At 44.2% G+C, this 21,430-nt stretch overlaps 1 protein-coding gene across 2 annotated transcripts in view; it reads left to right on the top strand.

Annotated features, from left to right (window-relative positions):
• Positions 1–17,327, top strand: part of NAGA (alpha-N-acetylgalactosaminidase) — a 70,059-nt gene extending 52,732 nt beyond the window's left edge. For both annotated transcript variants that reach the window (XM_044304833.1, XM_044304834.1), the window contains exons 4-8: positions 5,079–5,256; positions 12,442–12,536; positions 12,631–12,792; positions 13,161–13,358; positions 16,962–17,327. In XM_044304833.1, the coding sequence (XP_044160768.1) occupies positions 5,079–5,256; positions 12,442–12,536; positions 12,631–12,792; positions 13,161–13,358; positions 16,962–17,240 (912 nt within the window). In that variant the 3' untranslated portion in view covers positions 17,241–17,327. The remainder of the gene's footprint in view (positions 1–5,078; positions 5,257–12,441; positions 12,537–12,630; positions 12,793–13,160; positions 13,359–16,961) is intronic.
• Positions 17,328–21,430: the final 4,103 nt, after the last annotated feature.

Raw genomic sequence — 21,430 nt, 5'->3', positions numbered from 1 at the left:
TAAAGATTTCCTACCATTTTGCTTTTGCAGAGTTTGTGTAAACCCTTTAACTAGCTGCTGGTGCTACTGTATCTGACAAATCTATCAGAGATTTTCTCCTGTTTCTGACTACTTTTAGTCACCCCCTCCCTTCTCTTAGTGTTAGATAGCACCAGGTAGGGAGGAGGTTGCACACGTCAGATTTGTGGAGATGGGGGAGAGGATCCAAGCATGGTCGCTCACACAGGCTGTAGATGACGAGGAAAGTGCCCACGAGGCAGTTTGCTTGGAGAAGACAGCAGCCCAGCAGCATCCTGGACACACATGTCCATCACATATTAGTAGGAAGGATTTGAGTGGTCCTCAAGAAAAGTCTGAATCTAAGAGCACATTGCAAAATGCACATCTGGGGTCTGAAATTCAATGAAGTCTGAAGGTTGATACTTAGTGCAACTTTAAAAAAATAAATAAAGATAATGACTCTTTTCCGACTTTTTTTCCCTTTCAAAGGTGTCCACCCTTTAAAAGGGTTGTGTACCTATGGTGGACTTTTCTGCCAGGCTGAACCTGTTGAGCGAAGCATACTTACCTGCTTTCTGCTGCTGGATTCTGGCTCGTTCAGTCCCCCGTTGCCAATATCTCACTCTGGTCTCCACCTGTCAATGCAGGTCACATGGCTACTGCAAGCCATGACTGGCCGCAGCCATAACTTGTGTCACTGGGTTCCGTGATGCATAGGGGACCTGTTACTGGTGTAAGCCGACTTTGGCCCCATGACCCAAACAGGATGTTGGACCAGGGAGATTGGAGGCATTGGTGGCAGGGAACCGAAGAAGCCACAACTCAGGGGGGAGCAGATAAGTATACTTCCCTCTGCAGCTCTGGCAACATAGGGGGGGGGGGGTGGGGGTTCTGGCAGAAAGGCCTCCTGAAGGTGAACACGCCCTTTAATGTTTTCTATGTTGAAAATCGCTGCATTATGAAATCACTGCATGTCTGTTTGACATCAATCTATATTCTGAGAAGACAGTTGCACATTTTAAAGTGGTTGTCACATAAAGATAACCCTGTGTGTTCGGGAACCCCCTTTATGAGCCATTGCTGGGAGGTGTCAAGCTAGAGCCGCTCACTCTCTAGATGATTCAGTCCATCAATAGACTACACAGTCATTCCTTAATTGCGTAAAATGATGCACGCAACTCAATATATTTCTGTACTTTTAAAGAGGACCTTTCAATCTTTCATCAGTTTTGACATAGGCTAATTATTGTATTACCTTGTAGGGCGGCCCCCACTGATGCCATGGGTGTTTTATTTTTTATTTTTTACAATGGGGAGGAGACGCAGTCTTCTGCTGTGGACGTCTCCTTCTAACTTATAGAAGAAAATAGTCAGCACTCACTCAATCTTGCACGTTGCACGGGATAGGAAAAAATCCACGAATATTCAAGAAAATCCCAGCAGTCGTGTCTTCTCAATCAATCGAATGTTTTTATTTCAACAAGAAAATGTCCACAATCCTGGACGCGTTTCGGCTAGCATGCCTTCATCAACAGGTACAGATATGTATAATGATCTGGTTTATATAAGAGGATACACTCCTCCCCCTATGAAAACCTCACCTACTCCCATTATCCTCACAGATGATGGGAGGGGTCCATAATTAACAAAGAAACACCCATATTAACACTTTACATGGGTCTGTGTCTCAGACTAAATTTCACAATAACATATATATCAAAAAAACAGTACAGGAAGTATAATATATTTATAGATACTTAAATGCCATATATTGCCAGGTATTAGATCCCTCACCGAATATTTGAAGTCTGAAAAAATAAAAAATGGAAATGTAAGTATAATATTAACTTACTAAATATGCATAATATCATAATCCCTATTGAGGCCTCTGGGATATAAGGTATCCAATGTATGGATCCAATATGCCTCTCTGCGCAACAGCAACTTCTTCAGATCACCTCCTCTCCTAGGTCTTTTGACCTGTTCCAGTACTTGAAACCTCAACTGTGCTATCCCATGTTTGCACTGTTCAAAATGAAATGGGATAGGTAACAATAAGTTTTTAGTACGAATAGTGGATTTATGTTTCCCAATGCGATCCCTAATTGTTTGTGTAGTCTCCCCAATATATAATAGGCCACAAGGGCATTTTATTAAATATATCACATTAGTGGATTCACATGTGAAAAAACCTTCAATCAAAAAAGGGCGTCCACTATGGGGATGAAAAAATGTAGAACCTCTTATAATATGGGAACATTGGGAACAGTGCAAACATGGGAATGTGCCTTTACGTTGTGTCGCTAATACTGATTGTTTCAGAGTCTTTTTTGTACTCCCGATATCAGAATGTACCAATTTATCCCTGTAACTAGAGTTCCTCTTGTTACATATCAATGGTAAATTTTTAAATTCATCGATGTTTCCGAATAATGTTGTCCAGTCTCTGGTTAAAGGGATGAAATTTATGTACTAGTGCTACCCTAGATAATACATCTCTAGATGGTTTATCAGATTCAGTGAGTTTCATTTGTGTTTGATTCAGGATAGAACGGGGATAACCCCTTTGTTCAAACCGCTGAGTCATCTCACTCATCCTGACAAGTTGTATGTCAGGGTCAGATACAATACGCTGCACTCGCTGATACTGAGATTTAGGAATAGCTTTTTTCAATGCTGGTGGATGAGAGCTTGTGAAATGGAGAATGCTGTTCCTATCCGTATCTTTCCTAAATAAATCTGTCGACAATTTACCATACTGATCCTTTATCACCAGTGTGTCCAAAAAGCTCACTTTTTCACGATCCTGAACCAATGTAAATTTCTTATATAAACCAGATCATTATACATATCTGTACCTGTTGATGAAGGCATGCTAGCCGAAACGCGTCCAGGATTGTGGACATTTTCTTGTTGAAATAAAAACATTCGATTGATTGAGAAGACACGACTGCTGGGATTTTCTTAAGTCTCCTTCTAACTGTCTGTGAGCGCGATCCAATCAGAGCGGACCACACACATCCAGGGAGAAGGAGCTTAAGTTCTCGCCAGATTCCTTCTCCCTGGCTGTGTGTGGTCCGCTCTGATTGGATCACGCTCACTGCGAGGGAGAAGGAGACGTCCACAGCAGAAGACTGTGTCTACTCCCCATTGCGAGTATACTGCTTATTATAATACAGTGCGCCAAATCATCGGGGGAAGGGGGGGGGGCGCACAGCGGACGAACGGGGTGGGGGCTTTTGAAGAAAAAAAAACACCCATGGCATCAGTGGGGGCAGCCCTACAAGGTAATACCATAATTGGCCTATGTCAAAACTGATGAAAGATCCTCTTTAAAATTGAGTTACACTCCTCAGCATTGAAATTTCAACACCAAGAAAGACAGCCCTTAGAGGGGTTATCCAGGAAAAGATACCTATGACTTATCCTCAGGATAGATGGTCAGTATCAGATGTTAGACGAGGCCTTGAGCTCTGCAACCTAGCTGATCGTAAGGGGTGCCAGGACTCGGACCCCCACCGATTTATGCTAATGATGACCTAGCCTAAAGATAAACTCATCATTATCTTTTCCAGAATAATCCCTTTAAGGTAATACAAATAGAGGCAATAGCAGGTGTTGCTAAAATCTGCAGATTACATTTTCAAGCACCTAGCCCCAATCTTTGGCAAGTAAAAATTACTTAACCCAGATTGAAAGCAAAAGTTTTTTTATCCACATGAAACCCTAAAAATTGGATCACATTGTGTGGGATGATTGTGTGATGCCTCCTGTTCGTCGACTTGCCATTATCTCTACTTGTCACAAACTTAGATGGACAGAATACTTGACATGAGACCTTGGATTATCACTCTGGCAGATTGCTACGTGCCTAGGCAGAGATGTCAGCACTGTTGAACATTGGATGTCCCGCTGGTTGGGAGAACAACGACAAACTGGAATGACATCAAATGGTGCACAGAGGTGTATCTCTGTATGGACGGGTTGTCTGATTAGAAGAATGGTGTGTAGTGATCCATTCTGTACTGTAAGTGAAATTGGACATCCCAAACCTAGGGTGGCAAACAGTTTCCGCACAATCGCTCAGAAGGCATTTGAACTACACTGGGATACAAGTCAGACGTCTACCACTGTCAAAGGATATCATGGTGCACAGCAAGACGTCGGTGGAGGCTGGAATAGAGGACTATCTTCAGAGATGAGGCCTGCTTTTGTCTCCGTTGCAATGATCGCTTGAGATCTGGAGTGCAACGGGTGCAATGTCACGTAGAGGAATTTACAAGAGAATGTCACACCCGCCCTACTCCCGGGATTATGGTGTGGGGTGGCATGATGTACAGTAGCCAGAGCCCTCTAGTCTTCATTTCAGGTACACTAACAGTTCAGCGTTACATTGATTTGGTTGTTCAAACAAGTGGTGTGGCCATTTCTCCCAAGTGTCCCAGGAGCCATTTTTAAACAGGACAACTATTAAAGGGGTTTTCAGGGATATTTTTATTGATGACCTATCCTCAGGATAGGTAATCAATATCAGATCGGTGGGGTCCGGCACACCCACCAATCAACTGGTTGAAGAGAAGGCCGCACACTGTGCCAGCGCAGCTTTCCCTTCATTGTTTACCTGGTCAATATCACAGCATTAAGGAGGTAGAATTACAAGCCATCCCATTTACTTCCATGGGACGACATCTTGTAATTACACCTACCCACTGCTGCGAGGTCGACAGCGAGCAGGTAAAGAAGAATGAAGAGAAGGCTGCGCTGGCACGGAACGCAGCCTTCTCTTTAACAAACTGATCGGCAGGGGTTACAGGTGACCGAGGATAGGTCATCAATAAAAATATCCCAGAAAACCCCTTTAATATACTCATTGATAATATGTCAATTATTTTTCCATTTTTATATCATTTGCATATTAAAGTGTTCATTGATCCTGTGATTTTTTATTTTATTTTATTCTTTCGCTGTTCCTTCTTGATGTTGTAATTTCAATATTAAGGCGTGGAGTTAAGATCTATTAAATCCCTTATGTTAAAATCCTACATCTGTCATGATATATTCTCTTCTTTGCTATTCAGGTTCATGCCAGAGGTCTAAAACTTGGTATATATGCTGACATGGGTAATTATACGTGTGGTGGCTATCCTGGGACAACCTTGGACACTATTACGATTGATGCGGAGACTTTTGCATCATGGGAGGTTGATATGTTAAAATTTGATGGCTGCTACTCAAACTCCTCAGAAAAGGCTCTAGGTATGTTTCCAGCTTCATAATTTTTTCTATAATAACTTTTAATTATCATTCCATAAATAACACCTTTAATCTGATATTTGCTGAAAATCGGTGCTGCCTGGCAGTCTAATTACGCCAATCCTTATTTATTATTTCCTGATAAAGGATTATCTATGCTAATAAAAGGCCTGTGTACGAGCTCAGGGCTGGTGTCCGTGCGTGTGTGCCGATTATAGAAGTGCGCATGCGCAGCGGACGGACACACACACACACACACACACACACACACACACAGGCCAATCCAGGTCGCAGAGCTGGGCTCGGGGCACATCGGCAGGACAGCAGTGCTCAGGGAGGAGGATGCCAGGAGCCGGGCACAGCGGCTTTCAGAGTTACTCTGCCCGGAGCACACGGGACAGCGCAGCCGTCACAGACCCTAGAGAGCCGGCTATCTTACCCATTATGCCGCACTGCGCATGCGCCCGCTTCCCCACACGCGCAGTGCGGCCAGACGCCGCTCCATTGGCACATACTCCACGGACACTACATGTGCAGCATCCTATTGTAATGGCAGCGGGGGGCAGTCACTGTATTGCACCGGCTCCGCTCACTTACTACATTTGTGAGGCAGGAGGCCGGGCGGGCGGCCAGGCACTGGTAGCGTAACTCACTAAGTGACGCCCCTGCTCCGCCCACTGCATGAATGCTATGTGTCATCCAAAGATACCCCATAACAGTGTCAGCCACAGACCAGCCCCCCATAACAGTGTCAGCCACAGACCAGCCCCCCATAACAGTGTCAGCCACAGACCAGCCCCCCATAACAGTGTCAGCCACAGACCAGCCCCCCATAACAGTGTCAGCCACAGACCAGCCCCCATAACAGTGTCAGCCACAGACCAGCCCCCCATAAGTGTCAGCCACAGACCAGCCCCCCATAACAGTGTCAGCCACAGACCAGCCCCCCATAACAGTGTCAGCCACAGACCAGCCCCCCATAAGTGTCAGCCACAGACCGCCCCCCATAACAGTGTCAGCCACAGACCAGCCCCCCATAACAGTGTCAGCCACAGACCAGCCCCCCATAACAGTGTCAGCCACAGACCAGCCCCCCATAACAGTGTCAGCCACAGACCAGCCCCCCATAACAGTGTCAGGCCACAGACCAGCCCCCCCCCATAACAGTGTCAGCCACAGACCAGCCCCCATAACAGTGTCAGCCACAGACCAGCCCCCCATAACAGTGTCAGCCACAGACCAGCCCCCCCATAACAGTGTCAGCCACAGACCAGCCCCCCATAACAGTGTCAGCCACAGACCAGCCCCCCATAACAGTGTCAGCCACAGACCAGCCCCCCATAACAGTGTCAGCCACAGACCAGCCCCCCATAAGTGTCAGCCACAGACCAGCCCCCCATAACAGTGTCAGCCACAGACCAGCCCCCCATAACAGTGTCAGCCACAGACCAGCCCCCCATAACAGTGTCAGCCACAGACCAGCCCCCCATAACAGTGTCAGCCACAGACCAGCCCCCCATAACAGTGTCAGCCACAGACCAGCCCCCCATAACAGTGTCAGCCACAGACCAGCCCCCCATAACAGTGTCAGCCACAGACCAGCCCCCCATAACAGTGTCAGCCACAGACCAGCCCCCCATAACAGTGTCAGCCACAGACCAGCCCCCCATAACAGTGTCAGCCACAGACCAGCCCCCATAACAGTGTCAGCCACAGACCAGCCCCCCATAACAGTGTCAGCCACAGACCAGCCCCCATAACAGTGTCAGCCACAGACCAGCCCCCCATAACAGTGTCAGCCACAGACCAGCCCCCCATAACCGTGCCAGCACTACTGTTCTAGCGCCCGTTATTGTAACGGGCTTAATGTCTAGTATTCTATATTCCCCAGACCAGAATTTTTCTGTAGGAGATGAATGGTATATGTATGTCGCTTATAAAGTGCCAATCTGTTCTGCAAAACTGTACGTAGATTATAGCTCCCATCAGTTCCTGTCCCCAATTGGGCTCACAGTCTCATTTCTCTGTCTCACTTCGGACGGTTTCATAGGAAATCGGATTAACCTAATCAGTATTAGGTTGTTTGTGGGAAGAAGCTGGAATACCTAGAGAAAACACATGCTAATATGGGGAAAACATACAAACATCAAGGAAATGTTGTTTTTAGTTAGATTTGAACCCAGGTGTAAGGGTCCCTTCACACGTCCGTGGAATGGGTCCAGATCCGTTCCGCAATGTTGCGGAACAAATCTGGACCCATTCATTCTCTATGGGGCCGGAAGAGATGCGGACAGCACACAGTGTGCTGTCCTCATTTCCAGAGCGCAGCCCTGATCTTCCAGTCTGCGGCTCCCCCCCAAAAATAGAACATGTTCTATTCTTGTCCGGACAAGAATAGTCAGTTCTATGGGGGTGCCGACCGGGTGTATTGTGGATCCGCAATACACTATGGACGTGTGAATGGACTAGGGCTGCAACGATTAATCGATGTAATCGATTATATTCGATAACTGGATTCGTTGTCGACGAATCCAGTTATCGAATAATCGCCGATTCGTTGCTATGCGGGCGGGCGGTCGCTGCATCTTTATTTTACCTTTTTACAATGACGCTCCTGTAACAGCCAGGCAGAGCGGACGGCGGCGTAACGTCACTCACTCACGTGACACGCCTGCTCCGCCTCCTTCATTCATGAGGTGGGCGGAGCAGGTGCGTCACGTGAGTGAGTGACGTTGCGCCGCCGTCCGCTCTGCCTGGCTGTTACAGGAGCGTCATTGTAAAAAGGTAAAATAAAGATGCAGTGATTAGTCCGACTTATAAGCATCGGGGCCGGGGCTGTTATGGGGAGGGGGGAGGATCTGTCTATGGCACTGCTATGGGGAGGGGGGTCTGTGTATAGCACTGCTATGGGGAGGGGGATCTGTGCACTGTTATGGGGAAAGGGATCTGTGCACTGTTATGAGAAAAGGGCATATATCCCCCTCTCCATAACAGCGCCACCCACAGATCCCCCTCTCCATAACAGCGCCACCCACAGATCCCCCTCTCCATAACTGCGCCACCCACAGATCCCCCTCTCCATAACTGCGCCACCCACAGATCCCCCTCTTCATAACTGCGCCGCCCACAGATCCCCCTCTCCATAACTGCGCCGCCCACAGATCCCCCTCTCCATAACTGCGCCGCCCACAGATCCCCCTCTCCATAACTGCGCCGCCCACAGATCCCCCTCTCCATAACTGGGCCGTCCACAGATCCCCCATAAGTGTCGCCCACAGATCCCCCATAATAGTGTCGCCCACAGATCCCCCATAATAGTGTCGCCCACAGATCCCCCATAATAGTGTCGCCCACAGATCCCCCATAATAGTGTCGCCCACAGATCCCCCATAATAGTGTCGCCCACAGATCCCCCATAATAGTGTCGCCCACAGATCCCCCATAATAGTGTCGCCCACAGATCCCCCATAATAGTGTCGCCCACAGATCCCCCATAATAGTGTCGCCCACAGATCCCCCATAATAGTGTCGTCCACAATTTGTTTTAATATGGCCTTTGAACATAATTTTTCAAGTAAGATCATATAAACCTCTGTTTTGTAATTTTGTCGTTTTTCCCGATTAATCGAAGAAATTAATCGGCAACTAATCGATTATTCAAATAATCGTTAGCTGCAGCCCTAGAATGGACCCTAACAATGATATCCAGTGAGCAACCATTAAAGGGGTTGTCCAGGTTCAGAGCTCACCGACTCTGACGTGAGGTTAGGCATCCCTGATATAAGATATCTTATTAAAGAAGTTTTCTGGGTTCAGAAGTTTTCTGGGCTCTGAACCTGGACATATCCCCTTCCCCCACTCAACTCCTCTGACAAGAGCATCGGAGCATTTCATGCTCCCATGCTCTCCCTTGCCGTGCGCTAAAGCAGGACAAGAAATTTTTCTGGAGATCTGGTGATGTATCGAGCTTTTTCTGGAGATCTGGTGCTGTATCGAACTCTCCATGGGTAAGCTAGGCGGAGGTTTCTGCCTAGCAGTGAGCCCGGTGACCTCACCGCCCCTAATGGGTGGGCTTTAGTGCTGCCCCAGCCTGTAAAACGGCCAGGGCAGAGCTAAAGCCCGCCCATCAGTGCCGGTGATATCACCTGGAACACTGCTAGGCAGAAGTGTCCTCCTAGCAGTGCAGAAATGTAAACAAAAAAGCCCTTGCCCTGTGCGATACAAGAGAGAGCATTAGAGCATGAAATGCTCTGATGCTCTTGTCAGAGGAGTTGAGTGGGGGAAGAAGGGGATATGTCCAGGTTCAGCTTTGAACCCAGTAACCCCTTTAATAAGATATCATATATCAGGGATGCCTAACCTGCGGCCCTCCAACTGTTTCAAAACTACAACTCCCAGCATGCCTGGACAGCCTACAGATATCAGGGCATGTTGGGAGTTGTAGTTTTGCAACAGCTGGAGGGCCGCAGGTGGGATATCTCTGACATATATTAATCAGAAGTGTCATTAAAATACTAATGCGTTCTTAAGCATCTGTCATTTACATGCTGGCAGATGCTATTGATGGAGGTACAGTTAGGTCCATATATATTTGGACAGATACCACATTTCTCTCATTTTTGTCCTGTACATTACCCCAATGGATTTTGAACAAAACAATTCTGATGCAAAACAATTCCGAAGAAGTACAGACTTTCAGCTTTAATTCAGTGGGTTAAACAAAATGATTGCATAAAAATGCAAGGAACTAAAGCATTTTTTTAAACTCAATCCCTTTATTTCAGGGGCTCAAAAGCAATTGGACAAATTAAATCATTGTAAATGTTAATTTCTAATACTTGGTTGAAAACCCTTTGTTGGCCTGAAGTCTTGAACTCATGGACATTACCAGAAACTCTTTCTCCTCCGTTTTAATGCTCTGCCAGGCCTTTACTGCACCTCTTTTTCAGTTGCTGTTTGTTTGTGGGCCTTTCTGTCTGAAGTTTAGTCTTTAACAAGTGAAATGCTCTATTGGGTTCAGATCAGGTGACTGACTTGGCCATTCAAGAATATTCCACTTCTTTGCTTTAAACTCCAGGGTTTGCTTTTGGCACTGTTGTATTCCGTGGGCGTCCAGGTCTTTTTACATTGTTGAGGTCACCAGTGCTTGCTTTCTTTCTCAGGATGTACCAAACTGTAGATTTTGCCACTCCTAGTAGTGTAGCAATTTCTCGAATGGGTTTTTTCTGTTTTCGCAGATAAAGGATGGCTTGTTTTACCTGCATGGAGAACTCCTTTGACTGCATGTTTACTTCTCAGCAAAATCTTCAAAATGCAAGCACCACACCTCAAATCAACTCCAGGCCTTTTATGTGCTTAATTGAGAACGATATAATAAAGGAATTGCCCACACCTGCCCATGAAACAGTCTTTGGGTCAATTGTCCAATTACATTTGGCCTTTTTAAAAACAGGGTGCCTTATGTAAAGGAGCTGAAATTTCTAAACCCTTCATCCAATTTTAATGTGGATACCCTCAAATGAAAGCTAAAAGTCTGAACTTTATGTCCATGTTAAGTATATAACTATAACTTGAATATGTTTTAGTAAACCGGTAAAAAAAAACAACAACTAAATTTGTGTCAGTGTCCAAATATATATGGACATAACTGTATTTGTTTGCAGAGAACAAACATGCAAAGAGGTGTCTCCCAGTGAAAGAACGATCTCACTAGTTCCACCTTCAAAATCCAAATCCAAACTTGTGGCTCATTAACTAACCCGAGTTCGGATTCGGATTTTAAAACATTAATGTATGCGCAGAAACTAACGGGCCAGGCATGAGACTAAACAAATCTTGCATTACTGGTGGCCATAAGAAGATTGCCTCAGCAGAGCCAATACATTGTAAGGATGTATGGAGAGCTTATTATTATTAACGAAGTTTTGGAACAAATCGGGATGGGACCAAGCAGTCCGAACCTGCTTCGCTCAACCTTACTTGGCATATGACAAGGGCAAATAGCCAAGCCAGATATCATCGGCAGACAGGTGTTTTGGTGTGCTTGCCACTCGTCAGTACAGAGTAGTAGGATTCTGGCTGGAAGAGGTTTTCACAATCCTTGGACCGTATTAAAAAGTCTTTGACTCATAAAGAGCCATTTCCGGAAGGTGGCACTAGCAAGATTGCTCTCTTTCTCTGGGAGATACTTCTTTGCATATTCCTATGGAACATATATTTATTTTTTTACCCCTCAAAGCGACTTTTGATAAGCGGGTGGGAAGAAGGGTGTGGCTAGCTACTTTAATTAGTTTAATCTCAGATTTATCATTGCAACTTTAAAAAAAGAGTTGCTAACAAAAGTTGTAAAAAAGCGTAGTAGTATTTCTAGGCAAAAAGGGTAAATCTGGGTATACTGACAGCTATCTCTCCTGACTACCCATCAACTCCTCCATACACATACAGACAAACGTGCAGGTGTATTGTATAGGGAGAGCAGAGAAAGCCAATGCCTATGGCGGCTGCTTATCTCCTAGGAGAACAAAAGAATTGGGCGAAAATATATTAATTTTGTCTGATCCTTCTCTCCCCATGACATCATCTATTGGGTGAGATTCAGGAGCTCCCCACAGACATTAGAGTGTCGTCCGAACCGCTGTTCTTGGCATTGTCGTCCGACAGTACTCTAACGTGTTTGGCAGCCTTAAGGTCTAAAGGCCAACTTTATCAAACGACATTCGACATTTGGTGAATTTGGCACAAAGTACACCAAAGCATAATCCACATGCCGTCCATTTGCCCATTTGCCGTTCGGTGCCTGCACGAAATGGAAGGTACCCAGGAACAGCAAAAGGAAGTGCAGCTCATTGACGCAGGGATGATAGGTGAGTATTTATGCTTCACTCTAATTGGGGCAGCTGGGGGCCTCCATTAGGGCAGCTGGGGGGCAGTATACAGTCATGTATGCTGTATGGAGGATCCATGTTTGCATATGGCATTTTGACCAATTGCATTAATAATTGTCCAACCCCCTCCAAAGAGCTGACTTTGCAGTACCCGCTGTAGGGGAAAACAGTACTTTACTAGGAAGAATGGCTGATCTTTTATCGCAAGCACGGCTTGAGTCCACCAGAACAGGAGCCACTTGAGTATGATCTTTAATTTTAAATAAAACTCTGGATTACGTATGTTTTGTTCATTCTCCTACAGGATATCCTAAGATGAGCGCAGCTTTAAATGCAACTGGGAGGCCAATCCTGTATTCCTGCAGCTGGCCTGCATATGAAGGTGGTCTTCCTCCACAGGTGCGATTACCACACATATCTGTCTTTGCTATGGCTTGTTATGATGCCCAGTTATTTTCAGGACGTTTAAAAGCCTTCTGTTACAATTTGACAGGTGAACTACACATTATTGGGTGAAATCTGTAACATGTGGAGAAACTATGGTGATATTCAGGACTCATGGGAGAGTGTGTTGGATATCATAGAATGGTTTGCAAAGAATCAGGATGCTTTGCAACCGGTGGCAGGTCCAGGCAGGTGGAACGATCCAGATATGGTGAGAATAACATGAATAAGCTTAACTTGCAGTATTATTCTTGTGAGGACACGTACTCATAGTAGGCAAGTTCTCTGTGAAACCAAAGGCTCGACTACAGACTGCTGTAAAAAATCTGTAGGCAACAAAAATGTCCTGTTAATGGAGAGTTGACATTCTTCAGTAGAGATGTGTTTGTGCTCCTAACTATGGTTTTCATGGTCTATTATGTATTGTCTGTACAGTTTATGTCCAAAATTGGGTTACAATATGTTATAGAATTGGTTATGTTAGCCTTCACTTTATAAGGATTTACTTTTATTTCAAAGACTAGTAGTTGCTATCATCAAGTTCTAGTATTTAACATTTTTATTATTTTTCCATTGCAGCTGATTGTTGGCAATTTTGGACTCAGCTATGAACAATGTAAATCACAGCTGGCCATTTGGGCAATTCTGGCAGCCCCACTAATCATGTCCAATGACTTGAGGACCATCTCCCAAGATGCAAAGGACCTCTTACAAAATCGTCTCATGATCTATATAAACCAGGATCCCCTTGGAAAAGAGGGGAAACTAATTGGAAAGGTGTGTGTTGATTTTATAGTAGATTATTATTCTGATACACCCCTAATTGGTGTAAATGTATGCATGCTACACTGTTCAAGTCTGAGGAACCATCAAAATGGATCACGGGAAATGCAACCAACATGTGTATGTAACGGTCGTACAGAAAACCTTCAAGAGGCTGGCCTATGAGGGACATTCATGGCATATCTCTAGTATATGCCATCAATGTCAGGTAGGTGCAGGTGTCCTACCCCTGGGACTTGCTCCTATCTAGAGAACGGGGCCTTCAAAGTGAAGGAGAGCACATCACGCATGTGCAGCATTCCCTCCATTTATCACTATGGGAGTTCCAAAAATAGCCAAGCAAGTATCCTTGGCTATTTTTGGGTGTCCCCCAGCTGTGAATGGCGACTGTACCTGCCTCTTCATTCACCACTATGGGACTGCTTGACAAAAGGCGAACCATTGCTTGGCTAATTTCAGAACTCCCATAGCAGTGAACAAAGGATGGCCACACATGCGAGGTTGCCCTCTGTTCACTTAGGGGGTTCCATTCTGGATATCGTTGCGGGTCCTAGAAGTATAGACCTGCACCTATCTGACGTTGATGGCATATCCTAGTAATGTGTCATCAGTGTGCCAGATGGGAATACATGGACACCGGCTGTGTGTGTCCCGCACATGCCACCCGGTGTTGGCAATGTGTATTCTTGTCTGTTAAACAAACAAAAATAGGACACATTCTATCTTTTTAGCAAGGCCATTTAGGTCAATGGGGCTGAGCTGCTATACAATGTACAGCGCTGTGCTTGGAAAGCTCTGGTGAGCGATGTGGCTGCCTGAAACAGCTGATCGGTGGGGGTGCCAGACCCCTGCCGATGTGATTATAATGACCTATCCTGTGGATAAGGCCTCTTTCACACTACAGTATGTCCATTTCAGTGTTTTGCGGTCCGTTTTTCACGGATCCGTTGTTCCGTTTTTTTGCTTCCGTTGTGGTTCCGTTTCCGTTCCGTTGTTCCGTTCCGTTTTTCCGTATGGCATATACAGTATACAGTAATTACATAGAAAAAATTGGGCTGGGCATAACATTTTCAATAGATGGTTCCGCAAAAAACGGAACGGATACGGAAGACATACGGAAGCATTTCCGTATGTGTTCGGTTTTTTTTGCGGACCCATTGACTTGAATGGAGCCACGGACCGTGATTTGCGGCCAAATATAGGACATGTTCTATCTTTTCAACGGAAATACGGAAACGGAATGCATACGGAACACATTCCGTTTTTTTTGCGGAACCATTGAAATGAATGGTTCCGTATACGGACCGTATACGGAACGCAAAAAACGGAACGCAAAACGGAAAAAAAAAACGTTAGTGTGAAAGAGGCCTAACAATTCCTGGATAATCCCTTTAACAACATTTTAGTTAATAATGATGCTTATTTATACAGCGCCAACATATCTTGCAATACTTCATAATTAAAAGGATACGTGTACAAACCAAATTAGACAACAAAGGTGCACAATAATACACAGTTTATATAGTAAGAGTGAGGGCCCTAATCGCAAGAGCTTACAATCTAGAAGTAGTTGGTAAATTCGAGACAGGCAAGCCTTGTCCCCTGGGAACAAACCCATCCAGGCATCCCCACTTATGGGTTGTGCTTACATAAGACCCAACCAGTTTCGTCCTAGGACAGTCCCTGAAAATTCTAGATTGTTGGCAAATATGTAAGAAGAATGTAAAAGCAGAGTAAAATTAGGGGACACAATGTTGATATTTTTCAGCCTTTTAGAACATTTCTGCATTACAAAATATAGCCATTAGAAGTTACTGGGATCTCAAATAAAATAAAATATATATTTTTTTCAATTTATATACATTTCTGATTCTCCATTTAGTTTCTATTTGATAAATTTTTTAATGCCTCTAAGAAAGGAGACTGAACAGATAAAAAAATAATAATAATATTGAGGGTTTTTCACACACAGGTTTTTAATGGTGTTTTTCTGCACTTTAATGACGTTCTTACCACCAATTTTTTTCACCTGCATTTTTGTGTGTGTTTTTTTTTTGCTGTAACATGCAACCTCTAGGTGTTAGCAGAAAGTCTATGGGAAATATGAAACACAGGACACACAAGGGTTTGTTTGCTACTGATGTATTTTTTATTATTTTTTATTAGATGGTGTCTCTGATGTTTTTGAAAAATGCAGATTGCTGAAGTTTTTGGCTTTTTTTTCTGGCCTTTTTACATTTCCCTCTGTATAGGGGGAAAAATGCAAAAAAAACTAAACAGAAAAAAAAACTACTTGCACAGTTACGGTATTTAGAAAAAAAAACACTTCCTGAGTTCCTTCACTAGTCTCCTCTTCCCAGTCCCTCTGAACACAAAGATGTGACCTCTCAGCCAATTACTGAATGAGGCCGGTCAATGATGTGACCAGTGATTGGCTGACTGGTCACAGTTCCTGTGTCAGGAGGGACGTAGAGCTGGTAGATTTTTTTTTTTTTTTAAGGCATTTTGCCCTTTTTCTGGTCCATCACTTTAACCATTCAAATCCTTTTAAAATTATTATTTATTATTAAAGCACCATTCATTCCATGGCACTGTACATATGATAAGGGATGTACATACATAATACAGACAATTGCAATAAGCATGAACAAGACTAGTTATAAACTGTTACAGAAGGAGAGAGGGCCCTGCCCATGAGGGCTTACAATCTACAATCGGAGACATGTTGGGATAATTCTCCATAAACAACTGATCTTACTCCTTTCATTTAATATCATGTAAGTTGGCACCTTTAGACAACACCTATAAATGAACACTATGGGCAATATTTATACACTGTGGATTGCCTAGTCTGTGACTCGAGGAGAGAGGTCATGCACCACCCCTTCAGGCCCTGGGCTAGGCATAACAGAATGCAGCATTTTTGTCAGTACAGTTTATTTTAAAGGCTATGTACATCTTCAGGGACTTTTTTTATAATTGCATTTTACTCATTTTGGGCTAAAATATTTTTTCTATTGGTCTTTCTTTGTTACAAATGTTTTTAGCCATTTCTGACATACAAGAGTTAAAAAATCAGTCTGCAAGCTGTGACTTTATTTTTTTTATCCGGTCAGTTTCCAGCTCATGTGTAGCTCTTATCTCTGACCTAATATACTTATTTACGCTGTATTCTTATTTGTTTGATAAGAAGTGAGCTATAATGAGTGTTTGAGATAAGAGCTAAACATGAGCAGTCAGCTGAAGGGCTTCAGAGAAAACAGGAGACAGCTTTCAAACAGACTGATTATTATTATTAATATATATATATATATATTATTTTTTTTTTACTTTTTTAACTCTTGTATCTCAGAAATGGCTAAACATTTTATTAAAGACCAATTGAAAAAAATAGTTTTAGCCCAGAATGAATGAAAAAATGTCCCTGAAGGTGTACATAGTCTTTAAGAATGTGGGGGCCAAATGATATAGTCTTCTATTTGGTATTGTGACTCAAGTGTTGATTCAGAAGCCATAATAACCATTCCTTTTTAGATACACGATCTTGTTGAAGCTCCATGATTGTTCTTACTAAGCATCTGTATGTACTTTGTTCAGGCTGGCTCCTTGGAGGTGTGGGTGAGAGAGCTGGTGGAGGAACAGTACGCCGTGGCTGTGCTGAATAAAGGAACAGATGGTCTGCCGAGACGTTTCACTACAAGCCTTTCCCAGCTGAACATAACCAAGAGCACCTTTGGCTATAAACTTTATGATGTTTTTGAAAAAGAATTCTTAGGGACTTTTAAACCAGAAGCAGCTTTTCAGATGAGCGTCAACCCCTCCGGTGTGGTCATGTTGTTCATTCGCCCGGCCGCCATGCGCAATCACTTTTTATAATGACAACTTGGATTACAGTGCTATTTGAAAATGTATTAAAAGTGAAGCCGGTGCCACTGGAAGTCGCATTGCTTTATACTAATGTTTTATGTGCCTTTTTTGTACTTGAAATCACTGGCGGGAAAAGGGAATGCAGTGCTTCCTGGAATCAAGGGGTAACCAAGGCCACCTTTTTGTTTTGTAAATGATATAAATGCACTATGTTTTTTCTTAAAGGGAGTCTTTCACCTAAACTGACCATTATAGAACACTAACCATGATCTGCATTATAGTCCCCATATTGGAATGCTACTTACCGTATAGTTGTCCGTCGCTTATTTTCACGAAAAAACACTTTTATTTAATATGTTAATTAGGTTCTGAAGGTGCCCAGGGGCGGCGTTCAAGCGGCCAGTGCCCAGGCCCCTCGTCGCTTTTCATATGAAACCCCTCCCCTTTCACCCCTCTGGCCCGCCCTAGGTTCTTCAGAAATACAGCTCCAGCACCGTTCACCAGATTCGTCGCACCTGCGTACTTCATTCCCCATTATGGGCAGAGGCACAAGGCCGGCTAGATGTACGGGCCGGCACATGCGCTTTAAAGGCTCTTGTGCCTCTGCCCATAATGGGGAATGAAGTGCGCAGGCGCGGAAAATCTTGTGAATGGTGCTGGCGCTGGATTTCTGAAGAACCTAGGGTGGGACAGAGGGGTGAAGGGAGGGGTTAGTGTTCTATAATGGTCAGTTTATGTGAAAGACTCCCTTTTTAATGTTTTGCACCTCCGATTGAATCTGTAAAAGGATTGTTGTGAAATCAGTTGTCTTAGCACAAAGGTTATGTCAGTGTAGTCCATTATCTTTACTTTTGTATTGTGCCTTTTCAATGAACTAAAATGCCATTTGACCTAAGCTGGCTGAACACATTAGGTGTATATCGGACAAATCTGCCAATTTCGACAGGGCTAGACAACCATCTAATGCATATAGTGCTCTCCAGCATCTTAGATGTCAGGGAGATGACAGTTGGGCTTTACGCTGGGTTCAGACCTGAGCGTTCGCGATGGAGCGCTCTGTATGCGCGATTGTACGGGCGTTTGCAATCGCGCATACAGAGACAAGCGAACGCCCATTGTCGCGCGTTCCCGCTAAAGTCTATGTACGGGAACGCGCGACAAGACGCCCCAAAGAAGCTCATGTACTTCTTGGGGCATCGGGCGATCGTACGCGCTGTAAAAAGCTCAGGTGTGAACCCAGCCTTAGGATTTCAACACACCCGATACTTTTGTTCTCAGAGAGATAAGTCGCTGCCAGACAGGTGTATAACTCCCCTTTCCATGTTCAGAACACATATACGTGTGGACGTGTGTGGGGGTTGACTGAGATAGCTGTCAGCTGAAGCAGTATTACATTTGTATGGCTAGACTTACTTTTAAAGGCTATGTACACCTTTGGGGGCAATTTTTATCATTATTGCATTGTACTTATTTTTAACTAAAAATATTTTTTTTCATTTGATCTTTATTAACAATATGGAATCCTTTTTTCTGTACAGAGCTGACATTCTCTACAAGCTGCCTGTGGATTTTTATGTCTTTTCCGTCATCTGGGGAGAAGACGGCATCCTTATCTCTGCTCTCTGACCTTTTTATAAACACTCATTATAGCTCAGTCTTAAATAAGTGTCTATGACGTCTTAGTAGTTTAGAGATAAGGGTAATTAGATGACTGGCACAAAACGAAAGCGAAAGTACTAGTCGCACAGCTAGAAAAACGGTTAACCCTTTATGACAGAATGGCTCAATGTTTTTAATAAAGGCCAATTTAAAATATGATTTTTACAAAAAAAATTAGTAAAATGCAGTCATAAACAAAAATTGCTTCCAAAGGTGTACATAGCCTTTAAGTACTGGGTAAGGGTATGTTCACACAACAGATTTTGGATGTGGACAACATATTCTGTGGCAGATGCCGGCGTGGTTTCTGCTGCATTTTTCACTTTGACTTTCAAGGATCCACTGGCGGTTTAGACCCATTGAATGGAACTAAACCACGACTGGACAACTGCTGCAGCTTCCAGCGGAGTCTGTCCAGACACTGCTGTAAGAATTGGCGTGTCCTGTCTTGGCGTGGTCTCTGCTTTAGACCACCGGCCACAAAGACGGCAGTGCTGCCTCCCATTGCAAGAAAAATAAGGTGGACACCATGTGGCTGTTGGTGGAATCTTGATGCAGAACTTTCAAAAATTCTACCGTGTGAATGGACCCTAAGTCTTCACGTATGATGCACAATTCTATAATGAATACAGTATTTGCAGCCACTGGGGACTGAATGTTTACTCAGCCAACATCTTTTCCTCCTGATTCCCCCATGGCTCCTCTGACAACGGTTTATCTCTTGTAGCAAGACACACAACTTTCTGATGAACTTTTATTAACTCTTTCTGGGAGGGAGATGGGAAAACAGCAATACTGCCACTGCGTTTTTGCCTAATAAATTTTACGGCGTTCATTTTTCTGTATAAATAACATGTCTATTCTCTGGGTCAGTATGATTGCAGTGATACCAAATACATATATTTTTTATTTTTTTGTTTGTTTTTACATTTTACTACTTTTTTGCAATAAAACCCCTTTTTTTTAAAAGAAAAAAATGTTTTTGCATTGCCGCTTCCAACCAAAGACCTATAACTTTTTTTTTTTTTTTTTTTTTAAGTTGTGTGAGGGCTTGATTTTTGTGGGACAACTTGTATTTTTCATTGGTATCATTTTGGAGTAAATGGCGCTTTTTGATTGCTTGTTATTACATTTTCTCGATGGCAACTAAGAATTTTTAGTTGCCACTTTTTTTTAACCACTTAATAGTCCCACAAGCGGACTATAACAGGCAGCTTTTTGATTGCTTTTAAAATGCAATGCACTATCCCTAACATTGACCAGCAGGCTGCGCCAGAGAGGCTCAGCTTGCTGGAAATTACTGAAGGCTGGTGTGGGGCCTACATCAGACCCCAGGCAGACTTCACACACATCGGCACCCCGCAATCGCATTTGTGGGGTGCCGATGGGAGACAGAGGGAGTCTCTGCTCCCTCTGTCAGGACTTTACATGCGGCGGGCGCCATTGCCCGCGGCATGTAAAGTATTAAACAGCCTGGATCGGCACTCCTGCTCGGTTCGGGCTGTTAGAGCAGGGCCCCAGCTCTCATGTGAAAGCCAGGTTCTCCCTCGTAAAAAAGCGGCGGCCCAGCCTAAGGCCCTTAGTGACCGCCCTAAAAACACGTATGGGTGGTCACTAAGGGGTTAATTCAGTTGTCCAGGACCAGAGAAAATGTCTTTTATTCTAGAAACAGCACCACTCATTTCCATGGTGCCACAGTTCAGCTCCATTTACTGGAATTGGGGGCTGTGTTCAGAAGAACGAGAAGGAAGATTTTCTTTTTCGTAATCCTAGTCGATCTTTTCAGGCTGAAATAACACATGCGGTTTCAAGCGTTGACCATCCGCACGCCCTTCCTGGCGCGGTCCTGTCATTTAACCGCTGGGGTGCAGACTTCAGCGCTGCCTCCCTTTAAAAACTGTTGGAATGTTTGCACAGTTTTCATACCAAAATCCGCTGTATGAAGAGCCCCTTAAACTTACTTTCACATGGAGAGTAAATGCTGTAGGTTTGCTGCAGCATTTTACAGCACAAGCAGTGCAGCTGAGGTTTTAATCTCATTCACAACTGCAAAAAAAACTGCATAAATTGACGTGTGTGGATTTTTTTTATCCACAGCATGTCAAAGCTGTTGTTCCAAGTATGAGTTATTACCTATCCATAGGAATGGGCATTACTGACTGATCGGTTGGGGTCTGACTGCTGCGAAACCCACTGATCCTGAGAACGAGCGTCCTATTCCCCCATCCTGAGGGAGTCGCAGACCAAGCCTGTGCTTTGCCACTCCGTTCATTCTCTATGGGACTGCCAAAAACAGCTGAGCTCTGTACTTGGCTATCTCCAGCAGACCCATAGAGATTGAATGGAGCCGCAGGGGGCATGCTTGGCCTGCCACTCCAACGTCACGAGAACCCCATTGTCTGGATCAGTGGGGGCCCCAGCGGTTGGACTCCCACGTTCAGTTAATTATCCTTTATCCTATGGATAGGGGATAACTTTCATACTTGGCACAACCCTTTTTTTTATTTATGCTGCTGTTTTCCAATGCTGTTTACACACTC

Source organism: Bufo gargarizans, chromosome 8, assembly GCF_014858855.1.
Source record: "Bufo gargarizans isolate SCDJY-AF-19 chromosome 8, ASM1485885v1, whole genome shotgun sequence".
Lineage (NCBI taxonomy): Eukaryota > Metazoa > Chordata > Amphibia > Anura > Bufonidae > Bufo > Bufo gargarizans.
Note: the sequence above shows the minus strand (reverse complement) of the source record. Positions and strands in the feature narration are given on the sequence as shown.